The sequence below is a fragment of the Solanum lycopersicum genome, chromosome 11, assembly GCF_036512215.1.
Source record: "Solanum lycopersicum chromosome 11, SLM_r2.1".
Classification (NCBI taxonomy): Eukaryota; Viridiplantae; Streptophyta; class Magnoliopsida; order Solanales; family Solanaceae; genus Solanum; species Solanum lycopersicum.
In genome coordinates, this window is record NC_090810.1 from 36,630,899 (window position 1) to 36,650,940 (window position 20,042).

Here is a 20,042-nt window from a genome sequence, read left to right on the forward strand (position 1 = left end):
TTATACGGCGAGGGTGTTGGTGCTACTCGGACCCCTCTCACTGCCGAGTTTGACTACCGATGGCAGGTTGTTAACGATGGCCAGTTCCTGCGCGAGCCATCGTTGAGAGAGACCACCAAGAGGTGGATGGCCATGCACCTGTCAGTTGATGGAGAGGGTGCCAACTAGGTGACCGAGCCAAAGGGGGCCATCAAGAAGGCCAACCTAACTTTCACGGCGAAGTTCTTCTGGCTTATTGTCCGCCACTGCCTTTCCCCCACAACCGCTGATAATATCGTTACATGGGATCGAGCAGTGTTGATGGCGGCGATAATAGCCGGGTTCAAGGTGGATTTCGCGTGGCTTCTACCGGCAGTCATGCACGACAGGGCTTTCAAGATCACAACTACTTACCTTTTCCCGTGCATGATCTTTTCTCTCTGCAGGTCCGCAGGTGTGCCTATATGGCACGTAGATCAGCTCAAGACCCCACAGGGCACTGTTGATGTAGGCCTCATCAGAGATGAGGCCAATGAGTTGGCTCCACGCAGAGGGCCCCGTCCAGAGCTGCCTCCACTTGCTGACAATCTTGCTGATACGGTAGCCCAGGACCGCACGGCTATGCAGGCGGTGTCCACTAACACTACCCCGGTCGAGTCTATCCCAGGTAGTAGCACTGCCCCAAGCTCCTCTCGCACAGCCCCTTTACCCGCGTTGGTCCCTCTTGCTAGGGTCCAAAAAGTAGAAACGCAAATGGCTGCACTTCTGTATAATATCTAGCCGTGGATGCAGAGGTCTATTACAGAGGTAGAAGAGCGCCTGGAGCGGAAAATGGTCCAGTATACAGAGCGTAAGATCGCTGAGGTTCACTAGCGCCTGGATGCCTTTGAGTTGAGGGTGCTAGCCCGTACAGCCCCTCTGGTGGATGTGTCGACTCTTTAGGCTGCGGTTGACAGTCTTCGTGTAGATATCGACATGATCTTAGAGGCTAGGGCGCCACAGTCTGAGGCCCCTTCTGTCGAGCCTACTGAAGACACAGTGTTGGCGGCCCAATTCGCCACCTCAGAGATCCACCACCTCCCCATCGAGAGCATGCCAAGAGGCATAGGGGTCGAGAAGAGGATGAGGCACGAGCACGGAAGAAGGAGCGCCGTGAGATGGAGGCTGCGAGGAGAGCCTCACTTGCTGAGGAGGCGGCGCACCAGATGAGAGCAGGAGAGTTAGCGGCTGGGGCGTCTAGCTCCCGAACTGTAGAGATAGTGGGAGGCACTGCTGATAGTGCAGTTGTTGCTGAGGAAACCACTGAGCGTGTCCAGATTGCAGAGGACGTGGGTTCCGGGGAACAGGACCCACCAGCTTGCTGATCGACGGCGCTTTGCGCCACAGATTTGCTTCACCTACCACTCTAGTATTTAAATTGTTTATGCATTAGGGACAATTGCATGTTTTTTTGTTGGGGGTGGGTTGAATGGAAAGTGAGTGGTATGGTGAAGTTTGAGTAGCCCAAATCACTATCCTCTTTTGGGGTTTTCTTGCCTGTGTTCTTTTTCCCCAAAAGACTGATTACTTTTTCTGTTGAACCGGCATGTCTATATCTTGTGTACATAGTTTAATTTTGGAGCATTATGGCTAAAATGATATCTTGATAAACTGGAAAATGATGCACTACTAGGCATAGTAACTGATAATTGTGTGGCTCTGAGCATGACATAGAGGTACACCATTGCATTATCCTAAGTCTAAAATTCGAACTAGGTGTCTGATAATCTGGTAGAGTGATGAGAAGTCAAGTGATTGTGAGGAAGATTTGAATAGTCCACTATTTGTACTGAGCTAGAACTTGCCTGGTTAGTCCTGCTAAAAGTAAGCTGTAATAGACAGTGAGGAAATGATCATAGTCCCTTATTCAATATAGCCCATTTAGCCTAAATAAAAGAAAACCAAATGAAATTTATCCTTGTTTGATCCAAATGATCTGAGCTTAAATTAGACCTTTCTTTTTCACCCTAACTGATCTTTTCTGGGAATAATGTGTTGGCCCTGGTCCCTCCTTGGACATGTGCACCTCAGCTTATGCGAAAAGCATAAGTTGAGGGTGGCTAATGTAGTAAACAAACTTTGTTATGGCCCTAACCAAACTTTGGGTATTGTGTACCTTGACTCATGGCAAAGCCATGAGTTGAGGGTGGCTATTATGAGGAATGCTCTGGAAAGTAGGGTTGAAAGAACAAAGAGAGAGAAAGAACAAAAGTAAAGTGACTCAAGAATTAGTTGAAACAAAAGTAAGGAAAAATAAAAATATACAAGAAATACAAGCAAGAAAAGAAGAGAGTCACTTACACAAATGAAGAAAAAAGAGAAAATAGCAAGGTGAAAGAATATGAGAAACTGGGCGAGATGAAATGATAGAAAATGGTATGTTTAGCCTATCTGTCAAGGTGGGCAAAAAGTCTCTAAAGTTTACATAAATACACCCTACCTGACCCTGAGCCTATGTTACAAGCTAATAAATCCCTATCGTGATCCTAAGGGTTGTATAGCGAACTTAAGTTAGTGAAAATAAGGCCAAACTTATGGCAATAGGTATGAATGAGTGTGACTTTTTTCTGAGAGCGAGTGTTGGAAAGTAATCCTTATACTCAAACTGAAATCATTGTGTGAAAAATGAGGATTTTGGTTCAAAGTGAGGACACTAGTTGCAACATCGGAATTGTTATCACCTCGGTGAGAAATTGAAGAGGATAGGTGTTAGTGCATGGTGAGTATGTTTCATGTTCTGATCCCACATAACTCAATTCTAATAGTGATAGCATGCATAGATACGATGATATTAATCGGGATTGATAGACAAATGATTGCAAAGGATAAAACATGGATACTATTGTACAAAGATTTTGTATTGAGTCATAGTGCGTCGCTTGAGCACAAACAACGAATTTAAGTTGAGGGTGTTGATATACCGTGTTTTCACGGTATTATTAATACTTTTTCCTTAAAGTTTAGTGTGTCCAAAAGCCTTTTTGTGCTAATTTTTATATAAGTTTCTCTTTATTTGCAGGATATCTTTCCAAAGATGAATGCGGAGAGTTTGAGCGAAGAAATGCAGAAGAGACCACCTACGGAGCTTGTGAAGGTCTGTCGTGTTTGTGACGGTCCGTAGGTGGCAGTGTAGTGCAGCTGCTGAAGGAAGATGGGGAAGTCTGGCCAAGTGTGGGGTTACGGAGTCCAAGACGGTCCGTCGAGTCTATGACGGTCCGTCCTGCAGGTTCGTCATGAAGTTCAGAGAGGTAATCCTAGTACCCATATTCCAAGAGCTGATTTTGGAATGAAGACCCTCGAAAGACCGTTGTGTTTGTGACGGTCCGTCATACTTGTCGTCGAGGGTATGAAGAGAGCAGCAGAAGAAATTGCACAAGTATGGGATGACGGAGTCCATGACGGTCCGTCGTGACCACGACGATCCGTCGCGAGGTACGTCGACCTAGCCGCGTTTTGACAGATTTCCAGCAAAAAAAGTCCTTGTTTAATTAGGTTTTTATTTTCTATAAATAGTTCAAAAAACCTCATTTTTGAGGTGAGACTCTGGATCATTATTAGACTCTGTATTGTTAGACACCTTTTAATTATCATTAGACTTTTTGTGAGATTATTGATTACTTTGAGATTCTTGCAAGTGATTATTGGTGGTTTTTGGTGATTAATCAAGCAAACTTTCAAATTTTACTCTTTCTCATTGAAGTATGTACATGAATTCTTATATAATATATTTGAATAGTGTGATTATGACTATGGGTAACTAAACTCCATAACTAGGGTTGTGGGAACCATAGGCGAATAATGAGATAAAACCTAACTAAAATAACAATTCTAGAATAGTGTCTTGCATGTATTAATAATTCTTTCGTTTAGAAGTCTTTTTAACGGATGGCCAATGTTAGAACTCGCCTTAAAGCTACTTGCTGGACCAAGGAGGTAGATAATAGGAAAAGAATTATCAACATAGATTTAGTGTATACTATAAAGGCTAGTAATGATTAGTACGAGGTAATAACTTAGTCAAATATCGAATATGATGCTTAATGTGAGGTAAAGATAAGGGTTAGGATAGCAACACACGTAGCCGGACCAAGGTGCGTAGTGAGATTTTGTAGATGCCGGACCAAGGATTTAGAAATACATAACTTATCACTTTGCATGCAAGATATAAGAAAAGAATTGTTATAGTTATAGATATATCAAATTATGAACCTGTGGGGAACAATAAACCCTAGTTACTTCGATTAATTGATTAAAATCCAACATTCAAAGTTGTTAAGTGTCTCTTTCAATTTAGGTAGTTGTTATCATTCATTTAGAAATAGAAACCCCCCTTTTATTGTTTTTACTTTCCAAGGAAGTCATTGACTAAACAAAAGTAATGATAGATTGAAGTTAAGTCTAGACTATTTTCCTCGTGGGAACGATCCCAACCTCACTAGTTGGGTTATTTACTTGACACGACCGCTTTACTTCGTATTTGAGAAGTAAGTTTGAGCATATCATTATGACAAAAATCCCTTGCAGATGTAAAGAGAAGAGACTTAAAAGTTTGAGATCGATGAGTAGGTTTCCAGAAATTGTCTTCCATGAAGGGGGTGATCAGACTTGACAATAAAAGAAAGCTTCATCCAAGGTATGTAGGTACTTACTGAATCCTGAAAAAGGTTGGTAATGTGACTTATGAGTTAGAGTTGCCAGCAGAACTAGCAGTGGTTCATCCAGTCTTCCATATTTCCTTATTAAAGAAGTGTGTGAGTGATCCTACATCGATTGTAACTTCAGAGAGTGTGTGGCTATGAAAGATAGCATCACCACTGAACAAGTTCAGTTGAAATTCTTGACCGTTAGGTTCATATATTGAGAAATAAATTTGTCACTTCAGTATAGGTTTTATTGAATATTCAATCCTTAGAGGGATCAACTTCAGAAGCATAAGCAGTCATAATGGTCAAGAACCGTCACCTCTTTCCTTTTGATTCAGTTTCAGCTTGAAATAATAGTTCCTCTCCGGTCTCTCAGCTTACTCTTGTGTAATTTAGTATTAGTGTCAGGTTCCTTCCGTTATCATTGCATTCCAGCATATTTGCATGTTCATGCAACTCAGTTCAATTAGATATCACTTTCTAGTATTAAGTTAGTAGGGATGTTAACTCTTTCCTCCAAACTCAACATATTTAGACTTCATTTGATGACGAGTGACCCAAACGCGGAGATATTGTAATACCTCAAAAATCATAACTAAGATTGAACAAGAGAAGGGAAAATTATGCAAGGTGTTCATGTGCCATGAAGAGAACTACAACCCATCACCCTGCTCATGGTTGTTCACCCAACAAAAGGTGAAAGATCATGGACCAATAAACGGTCCATGAAGCTTCATACAGTCCGTGAAGTGGCTTGTGAGAGGGACACAAAAGCACCATGGCTACTATAAAGGACCATAGACCACTATACGGTTCGTGGAGCTTAACATGAGCTATGAAATGGATCATGAAAGAGGCTTGATAGACTTTGAGGTTTGGGTCAATTTTAAACCTTATCTTTTAGTAAAAAATAAATTAAGTGGTCTATGACCTATATTATTAATGATCTATGAGTCTTTTTTCCATCGCCACCATGTTTTCCTTATTCTAAGGTTTGAGTAAAACGTTATGATCATTTTGGTGAAAGCCTGATGGGCTGAGCATCTACACGAGCTGCTAGACGGGTGTAACATCTCAAAATTTGAAATATCTAGGAAGAAGTTAAAAACTGGAAATAGTCATTTTTGGAAATAATAAAAAAAACTAGAAATTTGTTTTAAGTTAGGCAAAAAGTGAGTTTTTTGGACAACATCAAATGGCCATAACTTTTATTTTAGTATGAGTTAGAGTTACTTTCAGATATGGTAAGAAATCTCTTGGAATGATCTTTCCAACGCCGCTGAATTTATGCGATTTTGCATTTGTTTGAGTGAGTTATTTATGCCTTTGGAAGTTGGGTTATAGGAATAAGGAAAGTCTAGTTTAGATTTTTGAAGGGTAGTTTGGTCTTTTCCTTATCGTTTTATTTTAATTTGTTTTTGGTAAACAATTAGGTGTCAAAACTGAACTTAGTTAGTTTACGCTTCTGGAGAAAAGGTTGGGGTTTTTAGGGAAGAGAAAATAAGAGGAGAATGAAGAAGAACATTCAAGATTCGTCAAATCGTCGAGTTTAGCTTGTGGATTTCGTCGGGGTGGATCCCTACAAGGTTTGTAAGATCACATAGTGTTGGGTTAGTTCACCTACGCGCCAATCATGATTCAATAATTTAGTGAAATATGTTTGATTTGAAAGTGAATTCTTTGACTTTTTGATTGGTATTCGTTTTCATTCCTATGGATTGTGTTGTTGAAGTTTCTTGAGGTTTGATATGTTTGTGGGTGTAATTCCAGGTTGAATCTATCATATATTGATAGTATAAATGATTCCAAGTGTTAGGGGAAGGAACCAATGGAGTTTAGAGGGTTCAGAGTTGGAAAACATAGAAGAAATTTCATCGGTCAAATCTTGATAGTGCGTTCGCATCGCAGACCTACTCCCTAGATTCGGAAAAAATCATTTCGCGTCGTGGAGCGGTCACGAACTTTCAGTCTCAAAGGCTATTTTCGAACTAATAACTTAAATGCTTCTCCACATCACAGACTCACCCCCAAACAATGATTTCTTGATCTCTTCTCATTTTTAGATATCTAAAAGCATCCCTAAACATCACGAGATGTTTCCTATCACCAATCACAATCCTTGAATCTATAATTCAATTCAAAAAAAGTTAAGCGTCAAATTTAGAAATTAAGGAGCAAGTCAAGAGGAGTTCTTTAATGTTTTTAAATGTCTTTAACATATGTTTTAACTTTATTTTAAAGACTTAAAGTTGAAGTTCATTTCTTCAATGAAATATATTTCCAAGGAGCTTTTGAGCTAGTTTTAGAAAAGAGTAAATTCTTTACAATTAAGCAAGAGGGAAAACTTTGATTTCCAAGATAGACTTTGAGCTAAGTTTTTGAGTACTAATCTCAAATCATAGAAAAAAAGTATTTTTTCGAACTTAAGAGCTAGTAATGTATTATGGGAGTAGTATTTAGTAATGATATGAGAGAGAGTTCAGACAACTCCCAATCCCCATAAAGCATATACTTACCATGCGTAGAAAAGGGTCATACTTTTTTGATGATTTCCTTTAGTGCTTTTTAGCATAGAGTAGTGGATCCACTTAGTAGTTCAAGTTTTATACTGATGGAAAGGTATAAGAAGGCCCTGGCAGCGTGAGGCCAAATGATATATCATCACAATAGCTCTTACATGATAGTTATCGGTTAGAGAAACCCCCACAAAAATAATTGTACTTTTATATGCATAGTTTACTGTATTTTTACCTACACTTCTCAGTTATGTGTATCTTTGTAGACACAGAGTTGACTTTATATTTTTTTTAAAAAAATCTTTATACTTGTAACATCTTGTAACTCAAAATAGCTAGGAATAAGGTAACAAGCTAAAAATAATCACTTTTGGAAAGAAAGGGAAAATTTTGGACTTTTTTTTAAGTTTAAGAAGTGAGTTTTGGTCATTTTCAAACGGCCATAAATTCTAGCTCAGGATGAGTTAGAGGTAGTTCTTGATATTGTTTGAAATCCTTTGGAGAGATCTTTCCAACATCGCCTGATTTGTGCATTTTCAATATCGTATGAGGGATATATGCCTATCAGAAGTTAGATTGTTGAATGGGTGATGGTCTCAATCCGGATTTAAGAAAGGACAAACTACTCTTTTCACCAATTAATTTTCTATTTCATTTTAGGGATTTATTTGTGGTAAAAAAAAAGTTTAGTTCAGCTTTAGAAAATCAAAATCATGGTAAGGGCTTGGAGGAGAGAAAAAAGAAGAAGAAAAGGGAGAAAAGTCAAGAATTCGCAAGAACGCCAAGGTTTGCGAGCGAAAATCGTCGGTGGTGATTCCTATCAAAGTATGTGAGATATTTTCGTGTTGGGTTAGTTCACCCACACACCAACTTGTTTAAATTCAGTGATTTGAGTAAGGTTGAACGATAAAAAGGTGAGATTCTTGCAGAACATTGTTGAATACTTGTTGGTTGAGTTGTTACATGCCTAGTGTTGATCTGATTCATGTTTCCGGGTTGGTTTTTTAAGTCAAATCTATTGGGTATTGAGGGTACTAATGATCCTTAGTGTTTGGGGGAAGGAACCGTGAAACGTTAGAGGGTTTAGAGATGAAAAGGGAGGATAAAAGTTGAAACACTTGTGCGTAGGGCCCTAGAGCGTCGCGCCTCCCATAACCCCACAGGACAATCTCTGTCCGTAGGCCTTTGGGCTCCGCGCCAGCCAGAGAGCCATCTGATGTTTGGGGATTGGGGCCACACTCTTCTTAGAGCACCAATGATGCTAGTTCACCCTTTTCATTCCCCACTCTTTCATACTAGTTCCTAAGTGATGTACATGAAATCGTCCATAAATATGAGATCATGAACCTTTAAAACATAATCCAATGCAAGGAAAGTTAATGTCAAAGTGTAAGAAGTTAACAATTAAGTCTAAAAGGTTAAGAAGTAAGTCAAAGTATAGTTTCTTAAAGTTTTCAAGAGTCTTAAATAAACGTTTTAAATTTGTTTTAAGACTCAAGTTTCAATTTAAGTAAATAGTAAAAAGTTGAAGTCTTTCCTTCAAAGAAATATAAGGGAACTAACTATTCCCCAAGAGATGATTTAAGACTCAAGTTTCAAGTGAAGCAAAGACTAAAAAGTTGAATTCATTTCTCAAAAGCTATAAGGGAACTAAGTATTCCCTAAGAATTATAAATGTCTTCACATTTTGAGCAAGAAAGGAAGTTGAGAGTTCTAACAGAGCCTTTGGCTAGTTTTGGTAAAGAGGAAACTATAATTTCCAAGAGATATTTTGAAGCTATGTTTGAGAAATTACCTCAAACCAGAGAAGAAGTTATTTTAAAAACATTTGAGCTAATTATTTTGGGAGTGTATTGAACACCGATATGGAGACACGAGTTCATATTAACTCAAGCCCCTATAGTGGATCCACTTTGTAGTTCAGGTTTTATACTGACAGCAAGGTATAGGACGGTCCTCTTGTAACGTGAGGTAAGAAGTTGTACCATCACTTAGGCTCATATGATGGATGTCGGTTAGAGAATCTCCCACAGAAACTATATTACTTCATATATAAGTAAAGTTGGATTTGTTATTGTATTTTATTTAATGAACTGAGTGTTTTATATTGTTTTACAAGATTTTATATATTACATATGCTTTATTGCTTTATATTAAGTCAAGTTATTCATGAGTTGAGCAGAGCCAAGGTAAGTGTTTCTTCTTACTCTTTTTGAAGCTTACATTATTGTTAGCATTACAACTTGCATACTCGTACATTCATTTTATGATTCCAGTTGGCCTGCATCATATCATGATGCATTCATTGGTAACCAGGATCAGCACTATCCCGCGCCTCATTAATAGGGTCAAGCACTCAGAGTCAGTGGTGAGCCTCCTTGAGTTTTGGAGGATAGATATTTTACTGTTTTTCAGTCTTTTCATTTATAGAATGTTGTGGGGTTTGTCCTAACATTCACCTTAGTATTATAGAGGCTTCATACACATATAGACAGTCATACATTTTAGTTTTAAGTCTCTCTTTATTTAAAAATATTTTAATATGAGATTTAAATGCCATTTTGGACAAGTTATTTTAATTCAAGTTACTTTATGAGAATGTCTTCTTATATTGAGTTAAGTCTTCCGCCTAGTTAAATAAGTCAGGACAAGGGTCCGCTCAAATACAACAATAGTCATCTAGGGTGTAGTCTCGGGGAATTACAATATTGCATTTGTTTTAAACTGCTTTATGTAGAAATGAGCTCAGTTATATTGAGTTTAGTTGATCGAGGTAAGTTGTTTAGATTCTTTAGCCTATGTTGTGTTTAACGTTCCAACTTGCATACTCATACATTTAGTGTATTGATGCTAGTTGGGATGCATCATCTTATGATGCAGACGTAAGTAACCAGGATTAGCATGCAACACATAATTGATCCAGTGAGCATGCTAGAGTCGGTGAGCCTTCTTGAATTTTGGAGAACTCCTTTTCTTGCTTTCAATCATTTTTATCAGTTTATTAGAATGTCATGGGGTTTGTACCACCATCCATCAGTGCCAGTCCCGCCTAGGGTATTGGCTTGGGGCGTGAAAACGGGCTTTGTTCATCATGATGGCTCATGAAGCCCTCTTGAAGTCACTTCGGTAACATTAAAGTCAGGATCACATTAGTCTTTTCCCCTATGCATTGGACAATTAAACTGCATTGTTTTGATGCCTAAACTACATTATTTTACTCAGTCTAAGCTTAATAATCTAGTCAAATAATACCAGAACCCTCATCCTCAAAAAATCACCCAAAAATTGTTTTCCTTAATTGAATAAGAAAACTCTATTGACAACTCATTCAATCGTCGACTTGGTTTAGACTCTTTCTGTATCACGTCGACTTTGGCATTCTTCAAAATAATCAGCATTATAGCTTCCAACAAATTCCCCCTTTTTGACAATGGCAAGCCCCATCTACTTGCATTGAACAGGTAAGTAAACACATACATTCATATGCATGCTGCTTCCCCCTTAACCGATTAGGAAGTAATTTTCCTACGTTAAGTCAGCTTCTTAATAAATTATAAAGCTACACTTAATTTCGGAATCCAATCCTTCTTCGTGTAGGCCTTGTTAAACTCAGATCATGTTTACTAAACTTGTTTTATGATGCAATCGCTGTCATTCTTCAAAATATACATATTCATCTGTACCTATCAGAGATTTACAAAAATACTAAGGGCACTCACGAAACATGCTTCAGGTAATTGTTGTTTGGGTTTTTCATGCATGATCATAATGGCTGGGTAAATTTTAAAGATTCCATTATTCAAGTTATGTTGTGTCTTATGGATACCTTGGTGCTAAGTAAAGGTGTCTTATTGCATTTTAGATTAACTACAAAAAATGACTAAAAGATTTTTGTTGACACATGTGCGGGTAGACAAGTTCTTAGGTGTTAATGGTGAAGTGAGAGAAATTGTGTAAAGAGTTGTTCGAGGACAAACACAAATTTAAGTGTGGGATTGTGATTCTGGGTGTATTTATATGCCCACTTACCATATTTTACCCGCATGGACCTTTTTAGTTTTAAGAGAATTTTATTCTTATTGTTATTATTTTATTGGTATGTGATGATTATGCACTAAGACGTACGATTAGCAAATGCAGGGAATTCAAAAATAATCAAGCACTTGGGAGCTAAAGCAGAGGAGGAAAGCATGGATACAGCTCGGAGGAGCGCAAGAGAACACAAAAGAAACATATCAGTTGGAGCACATTGCACACACATTACCCCATACCTAAAACTATTGTTGCACCCTTTCTTAACTCTCAGAACTCCATGCATCACTTAGGCCATTGTCTCGGTCTAGAATAACATGATGAGGACAGAGTCAATCATACACAAGTTGACATTGAAATCGTCTACCATACCTATATGATCAAGTCTACCCAAATGTCATACCCCACTAAAGTAACAAGAATGGATCAATACAATTGATCCACCACTACGGGTTCATCCACACGTGTAGAAACACGAATCGCCACAAACATGCAATCACACATGAAAATATTCCTCATTAGTTGACAACCATTTGAGGTATTTAGGACAGTCCTATGTTCAAAAAGAATGTTGTCAATTTTTCAAAATAATTCTAGAGTTAGACTTAGTTCTATAACCGAACTCAGTTATCTAAAAATATGTTTTCTCTAGTTATCCTGCCACTTCTCTTCTTCCTTGAACCATAGAATAACTATTCTCTCTTTTTGTCTTTTCTTTTTCACATCAAGGAAAACATATCCGAAGTAGTTTTAAGTTATTCTAACATTCTAAGTAATATTGTACATCAAAATTTTAGATTTTTAAAAAAAACTTATCTCAAGGTTCAACAACAGACTTTAGTGTTCTTCCTAGAATTTAGAGTCTTTCTTCAAGCATTTTGATCAATTAAAAAGTATGTAGGAATATTAGCAAAAATATCATTGTCCTTTCCCACACTATATTTTTTTAAAACATCATAAATTCTCCTTAATAAGATAAATAGGTTAAATATGAAAATTATATATTTTCTCATATAATTCACTATTAAACCCAATGAAAATTATGAAATTTCTTATATTCTGATTATGATATTAATCCATGAGTTCTATAGCTATCATCATAAAAAAATTATGCTAAGCATGAATTATTTTTTTCCCTCAAAAGGATAGAAATTTATGGTTCTTACAATATGATGAACATGATTATGATGAACCAACTAAAGATCAGACTCATGTGCTCACATGGTGATTATATCGATTACACTAAGAACATCCAAAAATTAACCTTATGATAAAATATGCTAATGTTGAAGTCAATCTAAAGACTCAATCTTTTTTAGTTCTTTCTATGACATATTTATTCTCCTCTATTTTTTTTTTGGTAACTAATCCTTGTATTAATCACCAAGTGGCTTTAATTACAGTATTATAACCAAACAACACACCATGTTGGTTATCTCAAAGGCAAAACAAAAAAGACTAAATGTCAATCCATTCTAAGTCTATGACTACCAACTAAAAATGATCAAAAGACTAAGCTATGCAATTGATGCATCTTCGTTGAATTGAATGTATATCTATAGGGTGTTATGTATACATAATTGACATTATGTTTGCAAATCTAATGATACATATCAAAATGTTTTTGACAGAAGTAATACATCTATCATAAGTACATATCAACAATTGTGCAATATTCTTATATATACTGATAATGCATACAAATAAAATAAGAAGTAATGTATACATGTTTCATCTATCATTAACAATCAACATATATAATAAATTTTGAACCAAATAAATTGTAAGAATTACGCAAATTCCATATTGTTAAGAGCTAATTACATCCTATTCCTATTTTTTTTCGAAATTACTAAATTCCTTAAAACTTAAGTATTTTGGATATATCACTCAACGTGTCGATACATCAAGTCTAGGTACATCATCTTTGTTGATATAAAACACAATTTTTTCGATACATTGCTTCGGAGTAATGTATTTGAAAAAAGAGAGAGAGATTGAGGAAAATAGAGTTTTTTGTAATTTTTTCAAATGGTAGGGAATTTGAGAGAATATGGTAATTTAAGTTGTGTATTTAGAAAAAAATTTCTATAAAGAAAAAAAAAGATAAAAATCCCTATTTTTCATATCCTCGCTTATTCTCGGATACATCACTCTTATGCGATGTACTAGACTAGATGTAAAAGGACGTGATGTATCAAGACAGGTGTGTCTTTTATCAACAAAGGTAATGCATTGGGATAGTGAGCGCTGTATTTGGTCAAGTATATCTTGTATCAATAACAGTAATGTATCGGGATAGAATGTATTGAGATGTTGAGTGTTGTATTCGAAATCCTTAAATTTTATTTTTTTTGCAATTTGAAAAATAGTAGGGATAAGATTAATTAGCTTATATTGTGGAATTTATATAATTTTTACATTTATTTAGCACTTTTTCCTAGAGGTGTTCACAGGTTGGTTCGGATCGGTTATTGATCAAACCCAAAATCAAACCAACTTAATCGATTTTAAAAATATTAAACCAAACCAAACAAAATATAATATATATTTATCGAGTTGGTTGTTATCGGTTTCGGTTCAATTTGGTTCAGCTATTAGTTTGTTAACAATAGATAAAAATAAAAGAAACAATTCATTCAAAATGTAAAAAAAGTGATTACAATCAATTCAAAACAAAAACAGTTAGAATGATCATTGAATTTACTGTGAATAAAGGTTTAAAAAATTCATTATTTTGGACTAGAAGGAAGATACAATGACATTTTCAATATCATAAAGAATTATAGTAGACACTCATATATATATATATATATATATATATATATATATATATATATATATATATATATCATCTATTTATATAAAAGAGAACCCTAAGCCCGCCTACGTGGCGCCACCAGAAATCAGAATTCGCTTTTAAATTTATTTATTTCCAAAACTACCCTTCCATTTTCATGAAAAATTGTGACTTTTTTTGAAAAGTTGTGACAATTATTAAATGTTGTGACTTTTTTGAAAAGTTATGACTTTTATGAAGAGTTGTGATTTTTGTAAAGAACTCTTACTTTTATAAAAGGTTGTGACCATTCTAAAGGGTTGTAACTTTTTCAAAAAGTTGTGATCTTTCCAATAAGACACAATAAATATTTGTTCACACTACCCTATGTTTTATATAAATAGAGGAAGTGATTGCCACTATAATTTGTTGGTTCTCCACTACAGGGTAGTCAAATTCAAATACATTAATTGATTTTTTTTTGAAGTTTGTTTCATTCTTCAATGTTTTCATGTAGTTTAAATTTTACTGTAAGTCATAGTAATTAGTCTAACTATGATAATTTCTTTTTTCTCATGTGGTGACCTTTTTTTAAACTATATTTAAATTTCAGCAAGGATAATTAAAAATTGATCTTCTTTTTTGTCCCTTTCTACAAACTTCTTAATATAAACAAAGGAAATTGATTTTCAATTGAAATGCTACATTATTACTCTTGGACCTCTTAGTGCACAACTTATACACTGCTAAATTGTTGATATTTGAATTCATAATATTTGGTTCTTTAGTAAACAAATCTTTTATTTCTTTTGTAATTATTTCTATGTTTTTTTCGAATTCAAATACATTAATTAAGCTTCTCATAAAGTCTATTTCCTTTCTCAAAGTTTTCTTCCTCCTATTTCATGAAGTTCAATTTTTTACTTTAAATCATAGTGATGCATGTATCTATTGCAAATTCTTTTTTCTATTTTGATGACTTTTTTTTAATTATGTTCAAAATTAAAGTAAGGAAGATTGAAATTTATCTTCTCTTTTGTTGCTTTCAACAGGTTCTCTTCATATACTTTTTGATAAAATTGCTTGTAGGTTGTGCTATAGCATACAACAACTAATATTTTATAACTAATACGGAATAAATGATGAAGTTTGTTAAAAAGAACCAAAATTGTTGCTTTCTTACTTGCTACAGTTAGTATATTATAGATAAAGAACAAGAAACACAATTAGAAATTATTATATTTAATATAGACAAAGTCAAAATAATTAATGAACAATTAGAACAATTATACAAATATGACCCATTGCAAGGATGGGAGAAACATAAAACAAAAATAAAAATTGAACTAATAGATGAAAACAGTATAATAACACAAAAACCATTAAAATACAACTTTGATGATCTACAAGAATTTAAAATACACATAAATGAATTATTAGAAAGAAATTATAACAAAAAAGTAACAGTAAACATACAAGCCCGACATTTATAGTTATAAAACATAGTGAACAAAAAAGAGGTAAGAGTAGAATGGTTATAGACTACAGAAATCTAAATGCCAAAACTAAAACGTATAATTACCCAATACCTAACAAAATACTTAAAATAAGACAAATACAAGGATACAATTACTTTAGCAAATTTGATTGCAAATCAGGATTTTACCACATAAAGCTAGAAGAAGAATCTAAACAATTAACAGCATTCATAGTACCGCAAGGTTTCTATGAATGGAATGTATTACCTTTTGGATATAAAAATGCACCAGGTAGATATCAACACTTTATGGATATACTATTTTAACCAATTAGCAAATTGCATTGTATACATAGATGATATATTATTATATTCTAAAACACAAGAAGAACACATAAGACTATTAGAAAAATTTATCCATATAATAAAAAATTCAGGTATTAGCTTAAGTAAAAGTAAAACAGAAATAATGAAACCACAAATAGAATTTTTAGGAATACAAATAGATAAAAATGGAATAAAAATGCAAACCCATATAATATAAAAAATAATCACACTCGATGAAAATATAGATACAAAGAAGAAATTACAATCATTTTTAGGATTAGTAAACCAAGTAAGAGAATATATACCAAAACTAGCAGAACATTTAAAACCACTATATAAAAAATTTAAAAAAGATGTTGAATATTATTTTGACAATAAAGATAAAGAACATATAAAAAATATCAAAAAATCATGCAAAAAATTACCAAAACTATATTTTCCTGATGAAAGTAAGACATTCATATATATAGTTGAAACAGATTCAAGCGACCATAGTTATGGAGGAGTACTAAAATATAAATATGACAAAGAAAAGATGGAACACCATTGTAGATATTACTCAGGATCATATACTGAAGCACAGGCAAAATGGGAGATAAATAGAAAGGAACTATTTGCATTATATAAATGTTTACTAGCATTCGAACCATATATAGTTTATGATAAATTCATTGTTAGAACAGATAATACACAGGTAAAATGGTGGATAACCAAAAAGATAGACGATTCAGTTACAACAAAGGAAATAAGAAGATTAATATTAAATATATTAAATTTTACATTTACAATTGAGATCATTAAAACTGATGAAAATCTAATCGCAGACTACCTCTCAAGAAAGAGATATGATGAAAGATCTATTGGCAATGATGACAAATCTATGCCAGAAAGTAGAAAAGATAGAAACAGAAGTACAGAATTTGAAAGCTAACAGTCAGCAGCATGACTCTAAACATGCGGAGCTAGGTCAGCAGCATGACCAAAAACATGCGGAGCTACAAGGAGACGTTGGGAAACTCCAAAAAACCCATAACAATATTTGTTCAAATGCAGCTACAGCCAGCACATCTACAGCAGGACAATCTGCGAAAAAGGAGAAAGCTAAGGTAAAATATACAAATATAAATATGAACAGATTATTTTCAAAACCATATACTCCTCAAAATACTCAAAAAGATATATCTATTAACCCACAAACAAATACCTACAAAGCCAGCCTAGAATCCCAGAAGCAAACATACAACTACATCTCCAGGACATATATCGAAAATATATACAAAGTACAAACCTTTCTAAACCAAAACCCCAGAGCTAAAAATACAAAAACCCCAATGAAAACTATATAACCCAATATTTACAAGGATATAATAAGCTTATTGCACAGCCAGGAACTAATCCAAATCTAATAGCAACTTGCTACAACTATGGCTTGTTAAGCACAGTATATACAGTGACAGGAGATGAGATATCCAAGATACCAGAACTATATAAAGCATTTTTACAATATAAGAGAGTAACCAAAGGTACTCTTTTCTATATAAAGTTCTATGCAGCTACGGCAGAAATATTATATGACGAAGTCAAACCTACAATCCAAGTTATAAAGATTGGATTAACAAGGGAAATGATAATCCCTGAAAAGATAGATACCCAGGAAGAGATACAAAAAGTAGATATTCCGGAATTCTATGCAAACAAAAGGACTATCGGAATAGCTACCATATTAAACGAGATAACAAATAATTATTTAAACGAAAATGCAATATGGACATATTACAACAGAGATCAGACAATTATTTATTCGAACTGCAGAGATATACGAGAGGCAGATATGGAAGAATTAAGGCAGTGGATATTAAGTCTACTCAGACCAGAAACTATGCCTACAACAAGATACTGTAAATTGATTGGGCAAAAGTATCCGGATCACCTATGTTCAAAGTGTGAAGGAGAAGAAAACTACATACCAGATGTACAGTTAGAATAAAAAAAAAGTAAATTATGGGTCTGTAAAGTAAAGTTTTTTATCGTTTTGTATGTAAATTGTGCCAGTCTTTTATTTTTGTCGTGTTGCGTCGGCTGTAAAAAGCCAAATTGTATAAAAGTCGTAAAGTAAATAGTAAGTGTATCGGCCAATAATAAAGATAGGCCACTAATTGTTCTAATTGTTCATTAATTATTTCGACTTTGTCTATATTAAATATAATAATTTCTAATTGTTTTTCTTGTTCTTTATCTATATATTTCATTTCTTGGTTTATTTTTTCGCTATCTTTTATCCATTCCATAGCCTTTCTTTGTTTATTTTTTACTCTTTTTGCTCCTATTCTGTTTCCACAAGGTGTAGTAAACCACCAATGTGTTTTTGTTATTATATGTGGGTAAAATCTATCTAAAAATGACATTCCTAATAACATATCTTTTGTTGTAAATTCGAAATTATAGATTTCTTCTATTGTTAATATTTTATCCCATATTTGTATCTTTATATTTTTTGCTTTATATTTTATCATACTTCCTTCATTATTAAATTCTCTTACTACCATGGGTGTTTTTAGTTTTTCCCATTTATCTTCTGGTAAACAATTATATTTACATATGTTTGCTTATGCTCCTGTATCTATCATAGGAGTATAGTATCTGTTGTGATATCCTTCTATGATAATTTTTGCAAGTATATATATTTTCATTATTCATTTTGTTCTTTTTATAATTATCTTTTTATTTTGACAGGTTATTGTCAATTGTTCGTTTTCTATATTGTATGGTTTGACTTTTTCTAGCCATTTTATTTCTAACATGATGTTATAGTTTCCTTGGTATATTTTAAATTGTATTTTTAATGGTATTCCACCTATAATTATTTCTTTCTCTGTTGTTTCTTCACTTGTAGTTATTATTTCACTAGGTAATCCAGGGCATGTGTGTCTTGTTTTTATTATTTCTTCTTCTAATACTAGTTCTCTTGTTATATGATTTTCTTCTTGTCTGTGTTTATTAAGATTTTATATTTCCTTTGATCCATTATTCCTGTTATGAAATAATGATTTGGTGTTATTTCTTCTAGAAATTCCTGTGGTATTTCATATTTTCTTTTAGATGTACTTATTCTTGATGAAATAGTTCTCGTTATTGTATTTGGTGTACTCGTACTTGGTATACCAGAGGTACTTAATCTTTCTTTTACTATTTCTAAATCTTCTTCATTGTCAATTTCTTTGTAACTATAATCATTATTATCTATTACTGTAATTATTCTTTCAAATGGATTTTCTATTTTTATTTTATCAATTTTATTTTTTGCCATTATTTTATGTTTTGTTGTTAGTATATATAGATTTTTACATCTTGCTGTGAATATCTTGCTTCCTGGTGCTAATTTTATTCCTGACATTTTCCAATATAATACTAATGATTTATCTATATTTATATCTGTTAATGCTACTGTATAGTTAGCACTTATTATAAATTTAAATTTTTGATATACTAAATTTCCTTTAACTGCACTAATTACGCTTTTTTCTATAGGATGTATTATTCTATCATCTGCTAAATATATTTCAATGGGTATACTATTCCGAGTATCTTTTCAACACTTAAATCTAATTCTTTTCCTTTTATTTGTTCAAAAATTGTATTGTCAAATATAATCTTTTGGTGTGATATTTCTTCATTTTCATGATTTTCTTCAGTTATTATCTTTATTTCACTTTCAGTCATTGTATTTCTTCGTTTGTTCCATCACTATCTGGGTCAATATTTTCTTCCTCATTTTCTATATCCGATACTTCATATATGCTATCATTTTCATTTAATTCATAATCTATATATTCCATTTGCATATATTTTTCGTCATCTATTATTAATTCTGCGATTTGTTTTCTTTTAAATTTTTTGGTAATTTACAATTTTTAGCTACGTGTCCTATTTTTCCACAATTGTAACGTGTACATTGGGATATTTTTCTTTTTTTGTCTATATGGTCTTTTTGTTTTATAATTTCTTATATAATATCTTCTTCTTGGTTTTTTATATTTATACTTAGTTCTATTTTTTGTATAATTTTTATATATTTTGGGTTTCTGTTTCGTGCATCCGAATTGTGGTTCCATCTTATTTTTGCAACATGATAAATTTTTACTTAGTACTTTTTCCATTTTTAATTTTTCCTTTTGGTTTTCACATAATTGTGTAAACCATTGGGATAAAAATTTTATTCTAGATTCTAAAGTATCTATAAGTCCTTCATT

The 20,042-nt window shown here is 33.7% G+C and overlaps 1 protein-coding gene across 1 annotated transcript; it reads left to right on the forward strand.

The window, feature by feature from the left end:
• The first annotated feature begins 2,643 nt into the window (after positions 1–2,643).
• On the forward strand, positions 2,644–17,779 carry LOC138339381 (uncharacterized). Its single transcript, XM_069290974.1, has 4 exons — positions 2,644–2,703; positions 3,038–3,112; positions 16,617–16,898; positions 17,177–17,779. The coding sequence occupies exons 1-4, from the start codon at positions 2,644–2,646 to the stop codon at positions 17,777–17,779; spliced, it is 1,020 nt and encodes a 339-aa protein (XP_069147075.1).
• The last annotated feature ends 2,263 nt before the right edge of the window (positions 17,780–20,042 follow it).

What these genes read in the sequence shown, in the direction of transcription:
- LOC138339381 (XM_069290974.1), top strand. Translation starts at nt 2,644, where the DNA reads ATGAGGATTTTGGTTCAAAGTGAGGACACTAGTTGCAACATCGGAATT. An exon ending in CACCTACGGAGCTTGTGAAG is followed by an intron (nt 3,113 to 16,616) that starts GTCTGTCGTGTT and finishes ATCTAATCGCAG; the next exon opens with ACTACCTCTCAAGAAAGAGA. An exon ending in CGAAAAAGGAGAAAGCTAAG is followed by an intron (nt 16,899 to 17,176) that starts GTAAAATATACA and finishes CTTATTGCACAG; the next exon opens with CCAGGAACTAATCCAAATCT.